Consider the following 13,330-nt stretch of genomic DNA (forward strand, 5'->3'; position numbering starts at 1 on the left):
TTGATTTTATTACCTCGACTTAAAGCAAGACAACCTTCTCCACTAATGAAATTGTGTTCTCGGTTTAAAAGGGCAATTGTTAGGCTGACTTTGGTGCTCACCGAAAAACATTTCCCCAGTCTTGTTAAATTATTGCTCTCATTTTAGATTTTTATGGCCGTGTAGGTTACCTGGCCTCGTTTCTCCGTGTTTCATTCATTTTCCTCGTATTGGTGATTAATGGGGGTGTCGAACGTTAGAGTGAGCAGGCATCAGCAAATGCAAGATCATAATTAGTTTAGCTGACGAGGGCCTCTGATAGCGCTTGCATCTGGATGGAAAAATTACCCTATAGGGAACTGGCTGATCACCAGGTCTTTTTAGTGATACATTGTGAAACACCCGATGAATCAAATGCCCTTTCGATGCCAAGAAAGTGTTCCATACTCCAAGCCAAAATTATGTCTGCAAAAAGCTTTCCATTTGAAATGTATCAGAGTACAATTATAACCATTGTATTTTCTTGGCACTGATAGCCCCCCTTCCCTACAGTATGGCGTAAAGTTAAATAAATTACTTAAATTTGATGAAACCTTGAAATTTTGATTTACATGACTGGTAATTTTTTAATTTAGAACAAAATCAGTTTAATCTTTTAGTGAAACTGTTTTCCCTCCACACCTGTGCAGGGCAGAGAACATTTAATAAAAGTTTGTAAAAAAGAAAGAAAGAAACCAATGTTGAAATGATTTTTTTTTCAAGGGGGGGGGGGAGGTAGAACAAGACAGCCATGTCATTGTTGTTAGCAGTTGTGCCCACAAACACAGCCTGGTTTTTTTTTCTTGTGGTGTTCTTATTGAAATGAAAAGTTTAATGATATCATTATGTCACAGAAGGAATTTAACAAGCTTCTCTGGTCAGCGGTGCCCACTGCTGAACAAGATGGAATATTAGTAAATGTTGAATGGGCTATTAGTAAAGCTGCAGAGCTCAGTCAGCGGTCCAGTTAATGTTCATTTTGCATTTGGAAAAGTTTTGCCTTTACTAAATTAAAACGAAAGTAAAAAATCTCTCCACCGATTAGGCGGTATGGTTTCATACAAAGTTCAGAAGTGGTATCATTAGCAATGCCATATTTTTCACTGATGAAATAAGGCCGTGCTCTCAGTCGGCTGTGGGAAATAGAAAGTAGCATAAGTGGATTTTAGTTTTATGTTTACCCTGTGTGGGAATTACGTTGAGTAATGTGTATATTGTTAATGGCGTATAGGCTCTTTTACAAGAACTGGAATGAGACAAACGAAGTGGAATCACACACACACACACTATTTGTAGTTAACATTTATAATTTATTTATAATATTTATAATTATAATTTATAATTAAAGCAGTGAAATCCTTGCAAAAAGCAGCTAGTGAGATCAGCAGAGATAATTTTGTGTCAAAATAGAAGATTGAAATTTGGAGTTCAGAATCCAGTCATTAGAAGGGCAGAAACGCTAAAGTTCAAAAAGTTAAAGCTGTTACTGGGTTTTTTTTGGGGGGGGGGGGAGTGGTGGCATTTTGCACACCTCATCCATCACTGTAGGGTAAATTGTAATGAAAATCAGCGGTCCCTATTAAGCACAATTGAACCTGACCTCATTATGGGCAGTGTGGTTTTTTATGCTATCAATTGTTGCCAGCCTAGAGACAAGACTCCTGTGTTGATTTGTCCAAACTCCACACAGATCATGTGACTAACCTTTGACCTTGTGTGTGTCTCTCCCCCCCCCCCCTCTTTCCCGTTTCAGAGACGTAGAGGCTCAGGGGTTTTCTGTGCCAACTGCCTGACCACAAAGACCTCTCTCTGGCGAAAGAATGCAAATGGAGGATATGTATGCAACGCGTGTGGTCTCTACCAGAAGCTTCACTCGGTAGGAAGAACTTGCTCGTTTTATGCAGGGAAGATTTTAGGCAGCTAGGCTAAAGGAGGGCAGCTGCGGTTAATTTCCTAACTGCATTCCCCCCCCCACCCCTTTTCTTCTTCCCAATGTGGGCCACTCTGGGATCAGATGTGATTCATTATGGAACATGCTGATACACCACAGAGACGCGTCTGTGCTGGAGATTACCAATGAGGCATTAATTATTTTGATACAAAATAAAGAATAAAAGTGGGGGTGTTTCCTCCTCCTCCCACCCAAGAAGTTCACAGAAATATGTTGCAACAGAACTTGTCAAGATACCCTCCTCATATTGATCACAAAGGGGGAAGCTTGTAGCTCAGTGGCAGAGTAGATGCTTTGAAGGAAGAAAGTTTCAGTCCCTAGTATCTCCAGGTAGGGTGGGAAGATACCCCTGTCGGAAAGCAGCTGCCGGTCATTGTAGACATCATTGAGCTGAATGAATGGTCTGATGGATAAAAAGCAGAAATATGTCCCTTGTTAACACCTAGCTCCAGCTTAGTAACTCAGCTTCAGGGCAATATTTTTGTTCCCAACAATGTATGATCAAGGGACTAATAATAATAATAATAATAATAATAATAATAATAATAATAATAATAATTTATTATTTATACCCCGCCCATCTGGCCGGGTTCCCCCAGCCACTCTGGGCGGCTTCCAACAAAATATTAAAATACAGAAATCCATCAAACATTAAAAGCTTCCCCTAAACAGGGCTGCCTTCAGATGCCTTCTAAAGGTCTGGTAATTGTTATTCTCGTTGACCTCTGGTGGGAGGGCATTCCACAGGGTGGGTGCCACTACCGAGAAGGCCCTCTGCCTGGTTCCCTGTAACTTGGCTTCTCGTAGCGAGGGAACCGGCAGAAGGCCCTCGGCGCTGGACCTCAATGTCCGGGTAGAACGATGGGGGAGGAGAGGCTCCTTCAGGTATACTGTCCTGTTCCAATGAGCATAGCTTGGTTTATGCCAACCTGCTCCACCCTTCCCTTTTTATTTGTTGGTGCACTGCAGGACTTCCTGGCTTAATTAACCATAGTTTCCCATTACATCTGAACTGGTAAACCATAGTTACCAGAAACTCAACAAGCCAGGATCTTAAGCCCAATTAGAAATGTGGTTTAAGACCTTGGCTTGTTCCAATTCTGGTAACACATTTTGAACCACTTTGAGGTTTTCTTCTTACCATCAAGCAGTATATAAATGTTGCAAAATAAAGAAAAATAGACATAAGAGAAAGCTATGGTTAAACAACCCATTGAACTGTGTTGTGCCTAGAAGGGAACAAGGCTTGTGCATATATTTGCTTAACAAGCCAGTGTATGTACATCCAAAGCAGGGCATTGAATATTGACCATACCAGATATTAGCCAGATTTCAATGGCCCATATAAGAGCATTCATCTAATAAATAAATAAAATTATTGGGTGGCGTTCACCTAACCAGCCCCACCAGCGGAAGTGCTGTGTAAGGACTTCTGCTTGCACGATAGGACTTCCCCCCACATCCCCCTATATCTGCTGAAATTGGCTTATAGGGAAGAACCCCAGAACAGCACAGGGGATGGGGGGGCAAGCGGGTTATTCCATCTGGCAAGCTGCAATACTTTCACAGGCAGGACAATTGGAAGAATGCAATGTTGACTTCCCCCAATTATATGAGAGTTTTAATCCTGACTTTTAGTGTGAAATAGTTTGTTGTAGTTTATTTAACAACATAATCACACAGATGGCAAATTCAATCTAAATGTAATTTCATCTGGCGCCTTTTTATTCTATTTAATTTTTGATCCACTGTTTATGTCTTGTCTTGGAAAATTGCTGTACTGCCTCTTTTGCATCTTTTGACCCCTCCCCCCTTTCTTAGAAGTGATGGAAGACATTATTAGTTTTGTGAGATTGTGTGTGTAATGTGTAGAAAGAAAGAAAGAAAGAAGAAAGAAAGAAAGAAAGAAAGAAAGATACATTATAGCTACAATTTTTAGATATTTTTAATTAAAAGGGTATCATAAAACATGCAAAGTAATCCTAATAATGTATGCTGGCAACATTGCTAATTGGTTATAAGTTGTAAAACCTTTATTTAATTAGCACACAACTAAGATAACACCATCTTTAGTAGCAGTATTGGAGCATCGTAGTGAGATGTTATTTGATGTACACTGACATTAATGAGTTTAATTTAACTGCCCAATCAAAGCTCATAGATATAATTAACCCTGCTAGGCTGTGACAAACAGAAACACACTGAAATAAATGTAGATATTTAGCGGATTGGTTCCCACCGACCCCCTCCCATTTTTACAAAGCTATTTAAACACAGGAAATTTCGGACTCCTGAGTAACACAGTTTGAAGTAAATTACGGTAGTATATAAACTGGCAAATATGGATAGAGCTCACTTTCAAAAATAGCTTGCAAATTAATTCACACCCTAATATTGCTATATTCTATCCCCCACCCCATTATAGCAACTGCCTCTTTATGTAGTGAAAAGTATATGGGCACGGGCTTCTCATTGCCCTAGTGCAAAGCGATGGTCAGCTTTTGCTACCAAATTGCCTCTCTACGGTGTCTCATAGAACACAATAGAAGCCCTTTAGAACTGAACTGGCATTAAAAGTAAAAGCAGCAATTGACAGAAATTGAGATCAGTGGTGTGTATCTGGCATGTATTTCCACAGTGGATTTATTCCCCTCGTCCAATCCATATCCATAATACAGTCCTAAGTTCCATTTCTTGGTGGTACTAGAAAGCATAGGAACCAGTGGGTAGTTGAGTATGTATGTATGTATGAATGTATGAATGTTTGTATGTTCCCTTTCTTCCATGACATAACTGAATATATGAGATGATATTATCAGTGAACAGGAGTGATGAGCGGAGTGATGAGCAAGCCAAGGGAGAATCCATCCTCTCCATTCTGGCATGTGTTACACTAGCGTATAGCAAAGAGTACAAGTTTTAAAAGGCAGAAATATTCATGCAGAGATGTTATTTAATGTAACAATAGATATATGTAAGGCATTTTAGACTATCCCAGTAAAAGAGAATTGAGTGTTCAACTTACTTGCCTGAACTTTGGGACCTTATATCATAATCATAATATTTCCTCTTGGCTTATTGAGGAGCTTACACTTCCTAGAACAGAATCATAGAGTGGGAACTTCAACCACTACTGTTCTTACGAACTAAAGGTTTCCACTTCTTATTAGACACCGAAATCATGGTGAATATTTATTCAAAATTAGATTTTTAATAGAATAAAGCTTGAGAGGCAATCACCGACACAACTTGTTTGACTTCGAAAAAGAGGCTAGAAAGTTGTGGGGTGAAGGAGCCAGGTCAAGCAAGCAGACACCTCTGTAAAGGTGCAGGTGCTGTTAAGGAAGTTGGCTTGTTTTGCATGCTGTCTAGTCTAATGTTGGTTTAAAAATGGTGATATGCATAATTCATGAGTCACAATCATAGTCACTTAAAACATTGATCTTCAACAAGGGGTCGTGATATCCAAGTAACTTAAGGTGGGAAGAGAAAATAGGGAGGGAGGCAGAGGAAGTTATCCTGGTCCAATAAACCATGGTTTTTCAGTCCAGCAACAAGCTGTGTGCCTCCTTCCCTCCCTCTCTGTCTCACATGTTTGGTTTCAACAAATCTGTCTTGGTTTCTTACCAACTGGGGTATCAAACCAAGATCAGATTTAAGATCTTGTAGTTTAGACGATCCTCAGTCAATATGGTCATTATTAGGTTTTTTGTGCATTCAGGGGACTCTTGAAAGTAACATAAAAAGGTGTTAGGGTGGGGAGATTTGATACTGGCTAAAGCACTTTGATACCAGCCAAACCATTTAAAGGGGGCGTTGACACATTTTTTAATTATATAAAATTAAGGAGCCGGTTTCCAGTGCTTGCTTTGACCTTCTGTCCTCTTGATTTGAGGAAGCCATTTCTTTAAACTGTTTCCCTGCAATGGCTTGATGTGGTTCAGCAACTATAACTGGGGATTTGCACAAGCAGTTCTGCAAAGCTTTGCTTAGCAATGCTCTTTTTATTTATGATGTTATTGTGTTTTATATGCAGACTCCCAGGCCTTTAAACATCATTAAGCAGAACAACGGTGAGCAGATCATTAGGAGACGAACGAGAAAGCGCCTTAACCCGGAGGCACTGCAGGCTGAGCAGCTAAACAAACAGCAGAGAGGGAACAGTGAGGAACAACAAGTCAACGGCAGCCCGTTAGATAGGAGGTCAGAGGATCATATAACCGAAGGTCACCAGAGAGAAATCCAGCTTCCCAGCCTGAGTAAATATGAAGCCCAGGGCTCATTGACTAAAAGCCATTCTGCTCCGCAGTCAATATTGGTCAGCCAAACTCTGGATATTCACAAAAGGATGCAACCTTTGCACATTCAGATAAAAAGTCCTCAGGAAAGTACCGGAGACCCAGGCAATAGTTCCTCTATATCAGAAGGAAAAGGAAGCTCAGAGAGAGGCAGTCCAATAGAGAAATACATGAGACCTGCTAAGCATCCGAACTATTCGCCACCCGGAAGCCCCATTGAAAAGTACCAGTACCCACTCTTTGGGCTTCCATTTGTACACAATGACTTTCAAAGTGAAGCTGATTGGCTGAGATTCTGGAGTAAATATAAGCTGTCCGTTCCCGGGAATCCACACTACTTGAGTCATGTGCCTGGCCTACCAAATCCTTGCCAAAACTATGTGCCTTATCCCACCTTTAATCTGCCTCCTCATTTTTCAGCTGTCGGATCTGATAATGACATTCCTCTAGATTTGGCGATAAAACATTCCAGACCTGGGCCAACTGCAAATGGAGCCTCCAAGGAGAAAGCTAAGGCACCGCCAAATGTTAAAAATGAAGGTCCCTTGAATGTAGTCAAAACAGAGAAAGTTGACCGAAGTACTCAAGATGAGCTGTCAACCAAGTGTGTGCACTGTGGCATTGTCTTTCTGGATGAAGTGATGTATGCCTTGCATATGAGTTGCCATGGTGACAGTGGACCTTTTCAGTGCAGCATATGCCAATATTTTTGCACGGACAAGTATGACTTCACAACTCACATCCAGAGGGGCCTACACAGGAACAATGCACAAGCTGAAACGAATGGCAAATCTAAAGAGTAAAGATAAATAAAATAAAATAAAACCTTAGCACTTAGCACAATTAAAACAGAAATAGGTTTCCTTGATGGGAATTCAATAGCTTGTAATGTCTTATTAAGCACTTCATATAGCAAGCATGCCTTATCCAGTATACAATCCTTCGTTCTTTTCTCTTCCCTCCTTTTCCTTCCTCTCTAGACAAAAAAAAAAAGTTACCAAGAAGGAAAAGCAAAATGGATGGCAGATGGAATTGGGGGTTAAGGGATATTCACTCGGGACCCGTCCACCAAAACTATACAGAAGACACTATATCAGGGCAAGTCTCTTCCGGGGGGGGGGGGGACGGACCCTAATCAGACAACTAATGCTTTTCGTTCTTGTAGCTGCCTAGAATGCAAAGATGTATAATGCAGGTGTACAGTAACATATGCACACTGTATAGCAAAAATGGACTTGTTAAATAAACTGATGTCCAGAAATCTAGTAGTATTTTTTTTTCCTCATTTGGGTTCACTTTGGCCTTATTAGAGCATCTGACAGCATCCACCATTTCTGCAATCTGGAGATAGTAGTTTTCTCCAGGCGTCACTCATGCTAAAGCAGCCGGTAGCTACTATTTTGATGGCTATCGGCTTGCAGTCTACATCAGTACTCCCCAATCTATCAAGGTCTAGTGCAATAGTAGATCGAATAGGTACCTGCAGACCCAGGAACAATCATCAGGAGCATTCAAAATCACGAAAGCCTTCTTCCCTTGCAATCTGAAAACTTTTTTTAAAATGAAAAAAAATATGTATCTCAGGAAAGGTTAAAGTTAAATGACGCTGGTGTCAGGAAAAAGAAAAAGAAAACCTATATATTTGTAGTCCAGACCTTCTCCTTTCCAGTCTGAAAGATGCGAGAAGGCCCTTTAAAATAGGTATTGTGCTGCTGTTCATTAATTTCCAGCGCAGTACAGGCCCCAGGGTTGCAAACTACATCTCAGGGGTTTCTGAGTAACGTGCTTTGGCCAAAATACAGGTTTTGGAGTAACGTTCTGTAGAAAATTGCTCTGCCTGGCGACTTATCTCTTTTATGGAAGCTTCTTTGCCAATTTGATGTGCATAGTATTAATGTTTTGCATTAGCTATTCTTTCTAAATTTCGCTTCAGGGTTGAGTGCATGACTCACTTTCCCCAAAGCCCTTTGGTTATTTATATGTAGCGGTCAATCTCTTCACTAGACTTAATGCCAGCTTTTGCTCGTGTCTGCCTTCATGGCTGTTTTCGTTTTTAATACTTTAAAAAGAAAAAGAGAGGGGAGGCTTTTTGTAAAACTAGCCCATGAAGGGAAAGCTCCTCAGCGTAACTGCTCAGGGAAATAGGTCTAAATAACTCAATATCCAATCATTGGTTCAAGGTGCTGTTAGCTAAGCCTCCTTAGATGCTACAAGGATCTGCAAAGGACAGACTTCAATTCATTTGCACGATATCGGCCCAGCCAGTAGTTTTGATTGTTGTTGTTTTTACGAAGGGATATACAAAGAGATATTACAAGCTACTGGATGCACTGTCAGATTAACTTATTTCATTTAAGAAGTTGGGAGAACAAATAGGGAAAAAAACTTATTTTTCTAGTAAATATTAATGTATTACATTTCAAATAATGGTGCCTGACATATTGAATAATTATTTTCTACAGTGTACGTATGCAACAAAGATATTCCATCATGCATAAGATTCAGCGCTGGCTCAGCCTCGCTCTGTTTACATTTGCAAATGTAGCAAACAAGGTAATGAAGCAAATTTCTATTGCAGTAGGTCTCTTTTATTTGTGCGTGTGTGTGTGCATTAAAAATTGTAAACAGTAACATGAAATGAATGGACTTTGTTGATATTAATGATTTGCTGGGGGAGAAGAAGATGAAAAAGAAGAAGAAAAGGGCAAGAAGGAAATGCGAGAATATTTTTACGCCTACTTAGGAGGAAGCGAAAGGGTAGCACGATTCATTCCAAGTACTTTTTTTGTATTCTTAAGCTCTTAACTCACATTGTTATGCTTAAAATGATAAACATATATCCTCTTTTTATTGCTTTGTCTATGTTTCAGATGAAACATTTCAGAGATTATGTCGAGAGGTGCCATACGACTCCTTGGCACTGAAGGTTTTTATTGCATTCTGTAGTCGCATTGCACTCCCGTTTTTACCATATTACACAGCCGCTTCATTGTTTGGTTTTTTGTGTTCTTTTGTTGTTGTTGTTGCATTGGGGCTTTACTTCTTTATTTCGCATTGCAGGCTCTTTAGTCTCTCGAGGTTATGGAGTACAACTGGTTCCTGAATGTTGCTGCGAATGAAGTTTTAAACCGTCTTGTTGTATATCCAGTTTCCTGTCCCTCCCCTGTTTTGTTTTCTCAATTGTTCTATGAATTTGTTTCTAGGGGGTGGGGAAGGGCGTAGCTCGGTGGTAGAGCATCTGCTTTGCATTCGGGAAGCCTCCTCTCCCCCGGGTTCAATCCTGGGCATCTCCTGGCAGGGCTGGGAGAGGTACCCCAGCCTGAGACCTTGGAGAGCCACTGCTTACCAGTGAGTAAACAGTACTGAGCTAGATGGACCAATGGTCTGACTCGGTATAAGGCAGCTTCCTATGATCCCATCAAGGCTAGATTACCCCAGTTCAGAAAGGTATGTTAAAGGGCCATCTTCTGCTCCCACTTACATGCTGCCTATCACAAATGTTCATGTAATTCAAACTAACTTTTAATAAGAGTCAGACGCGTCATTCTCTGATGAGCATTTAAAATAAACCTAGCCGGAGCTGGGAGAAGGGAGAGAGGACCTTGAGGTTAGGGTCATTTTCTGACTAGTGGTTCTTTTGGTACAGGGCTCAGATTTGGAAGTGTCCCTTAATGAAATCTGCAAGCCACCCCCAATTTTAGCTAAACCATGTCTCCGCTTCCAAGTCTTCTGAAACCAGTAACACTGGCTGCATTCCTAAACACACCTACTAGGGAGTAAAAGTCTCAACATAACTTTACTGTTGCACAGGATCACTCCACACACAGGACCCTCCTGAAAGGTGTAGGGATCCACGCTGGAATCAAGCATGGTTTTGGCAAAGGATAACATGTTTTCAGGGGTGAAAACAGATGACCACTTGCCAGGTGGTAACTTATCCATGGTGTGTAATGTAACCATGTTGCAACTTGGTCACCTGTAGTCCAGAGAGGCGTTTTATCACGTATCCTTTTTAAGCTTTATGAAGACAACGGATTAAAAATTACTTGGCTAATTTGACAGGATAATATAGGCAACTATTTAAACCTCCAGCTGGACCAGCTTACCATGCATGTCGTGGTCAGTTATTGCAGTGTTTCCCAACCTTGTGCCTCCAGATGTTTTGAGACTACAATTCCCATCATCCCTAGCTAGCAAGACCAGTGGTCAGGAATGATGGGAATTGTAGTCCGAAAACAGCTGGAGGCACAAGGTTGGGAAACACTTGAGATATTGTATGCACCCAACACTGATATTGAAAGCAAAATGTGGGAAATGTCACCCTGCGTGAGAAGCACTCCCATACCTGACCACCACAGGTCTTGCTGACCTTGGCAGTGTTACAGAAGCTGCATTTCTTACGGGCAACTTGTTATTGAATCATTCCTCCCAAGCCTGCTGTTTGGCAGCAAAGGGGCATATCCTTAGAACTTCAGCTATGCGCAAGCCTTCGCCAAGCCTAAAGAAGCCCCGCAGACTCATAGGGCAATCCCTCAGGGTGCATGGATAGTAGGCTGCATTTGGCTTGGCAGGTCACACATTCTGCAGGCCTAACTGACCACTACCAAGAAGGGGGTTTGCTCTTAGCTCAAGGATGTGTCGAGCAACTGCTTGCTCATCCTCTTGGTTAAGGGAGGCTGTTAAGCCATATCCCCAGAAAGGGATCATGAAAATGAATGTTTGCGGAATACTGGAAAGTTGCAGTAGGTGGGAGTGCCAATGCCACTATATTTTCATCAACCTCGTGTAATATGATCTGCCCTGCTTCAGCGCTTTTAAAGCAGTTGTCCTCCAACAACGTTTAGGTCAATGGCAGGAGCTGAAAGACACAATCCATTTTCTAGCGACACAGTGTTCCATTAAAAACATCCATTGTGTCAAATTTTCGGGACAAATGCCAAAAATTAACTGCGTTGAGATTTAACTAGTTAATATCAGCAGGTTTGTTTTGGTTTTTAAAGTTTCTCCACTGCTGGAAGATATCCCTTTCCAGGACTCTAAGAAGAAGGAGTTTTGTGTATTAGGGCTCATCTTTAATCTGCATCCTACCCTCCTTTTCCACCACCATGCTTTGCAGCACAGCTGGTGGGATATGCCCCCCCCTCCTTGAATGTTCAGCTTTTTTTAAAAAAAAAAGTCCTTAGTCCTTTTCCTTGTGGAGCTATAAGGAAGAGGATACAGGCAAAATTCAACCCAGTTACTCCCAGTGCTAGAAATTGAGATATGAAAGCTAGGAGCTAAATGGGTTATGGTTATGGGTGCAACAACAGAATGTCTAGGAACGCTTTTTTATAGCAAGAATACAAAGTGTGCAGCTAAAATATCATGCTCATTTTTTGCATGGCCTAGTCCTTCACCTGCCCACCCCCTAGTAGTCTTAAGAGGGTCTCTTCTCCAGTCTTCAGAGAGTAGCTGGAAGTGGGGAGGCAGAAAAAGGTCCTCCTTTCCTTCCACTCTGCAGTTTTAATCTAAAATCTTAGGCACAGTACTGTGTGCTGAGCCCAGAGCTCAGAAACTGCTTGCACTAATGAAATTCCCTGTTGCAAAATGTGCCTAGAACAATGGGAGTTTTGAACACTGGTTACGCCCTAGTGTAACTTCCACCTCCCAGTGTCATAACCAAAGGCGCTGACATTATTGACAAGCACTACACCTTTTTTAAAAAACGTTGCAAAATTAGCATGTATTGCATTACTATTTAATACGATTAAATAACTGTTCATGTATTGGGCTACCTGATACCACCTGCCCTGTCAGGTTAGGCCCCGCTCGTTGCCATTTGTAGGCCTGAGCTATTCCAGAAGGGAAACAGTTTGAGTCTACAAGCCTGGGCGAGGCAGGTGTGGTCTGTGGGCTTTACATTGCCGACCCCAGGTCTAGATCACTAGAGTTTTACTCGGAGAAATATTATTGCTGTGCAGCTTAGCTTCCTTCTAAAACAGCCTTTACCAACTTGGTGCCTTTGGAGTTTTGAAGTGCAGCTCTCATCATCCCCAGCCAGGTTGGCAAAGGCTGATCTAAAACAAAGAAATACACCTGACAGTGTGGGGATTTACCGTAAAATTTAACCTAAGTTTTTGTTTGTTTTTGTTTTAAAAAACCCTTAAAAACCACCTTAAACTATTAAGCAGATTATCTCAGCCTGTTTAGATTGACAAGTTGCTTGTGGCTCAATGTAGTGAGATGTTCTCAAAATTATTTCTTTAGGAAAAGGGTGGGTGGAAGTACCACTGACACTTTCATCTTCGTTGACCTCATATAATACGATCTTCCCTACTTCAGTTTACAACTCTTCCACCACGATCCTGTGAGTCTCATTGAGTTCAACGGGGCTTGCTTCTGGATAAGTGCACCCTCTCAGTGTCATCCTATACCTGTCTACTCAGAAGTAAACCTGATTGAATTCAATGAGACTTACTCCCAGGTAAATGTGCATAGGTCTGCAGCCTTAAGAACATATCTTGGCACACTCGCCCTTCCCAGAATGTCAGAAGATACACACGGGGCTACAGTTTGAATGTTCCATCATGTTAAACAAAACAAAAAAAAGCTTGTGATATGCAGAAAACAAGCAGATCAGGAAAATGGATTTTAGTTCAGCCTTACTTTCTGAGATCCTTCCCGCCCCCCGCTAAATGATTGGGAACATTCAAACATGCACCACTTCTGCCACAATTCTCAGAAGGTCCAGACCCAAATCACGGCTACCATATGATTCTTCTCTGCTATAGGGTACTAGGAGGGTTCAGTCAACCTCCCCAACTGCTGAAAGAATCAGTGGGGTTAGCCCTCCCCACAGCACATCTACTAGCTGTAACCCTACAGTCTGTGTTTGGCCAACGTGTAAAGGAGCTCTATGGATGTCCAAGTGTAGAACTTCTTCCCACAAGGGCTGAACGGGGCAGTGGCGAGGGTGTCGCCACAAGGACAGAGCTAACCTGTGTGATCTCATCACATCCCCCATAGGTTCTTTCTAAAATACCTGGATGTATCCAGTTCTGGATTCTTGTAGTGCAAGGTTCCT

General features: G+C 41.5%; 1 protein-coding gene across 10 annotated transcripts in view; it reads left to right on the plus strand.

Annotated features, from left to right (window-relative positions):
* The window catches only part of TRPS1 (transcriptional repressor GATA binding 1), a 233,369-nt gene extending 220,984 nt beyond the window's left edge, over positions 1-12,385 (plus strand). For all 10 annotated transcript variants that reach the window (XM_035125582.2, XM_035125587.2, XM_035125588.2 and 7 more), the window contains 2 exons: positions 1,772-1,894; positions 6,006-12,385. In XM_035125582.2, coding sequence (XP_034981473.1) covers positions 1,772-1,894; positions 6,006-7,070 — 1,188 coding nt within the window. In that variant the 3' untranslated portion in view covers positions 7,071-12,385. The remainder of the gene's footprint in view (positions 1-1,771; positions 1,895-6,005) is intronic.
* Positions 12,386-13,330: the final 945 nt, after the last annotated feature.

Source organism: Zootoca vivipara, chromosome 8 (assembly GCF_963506605.1).
Source record: "Zootoca vivipara chromosome 8, rZooViv1.1, whole genome shotgun sequence".
In the NCBI taxonomy this organism is placed as follows: Eukaryota; Metazoa; Chordata; class Lepidosauria; order Squamata; family Lacertidae; genus Zootoca; species Zootoca vivipara.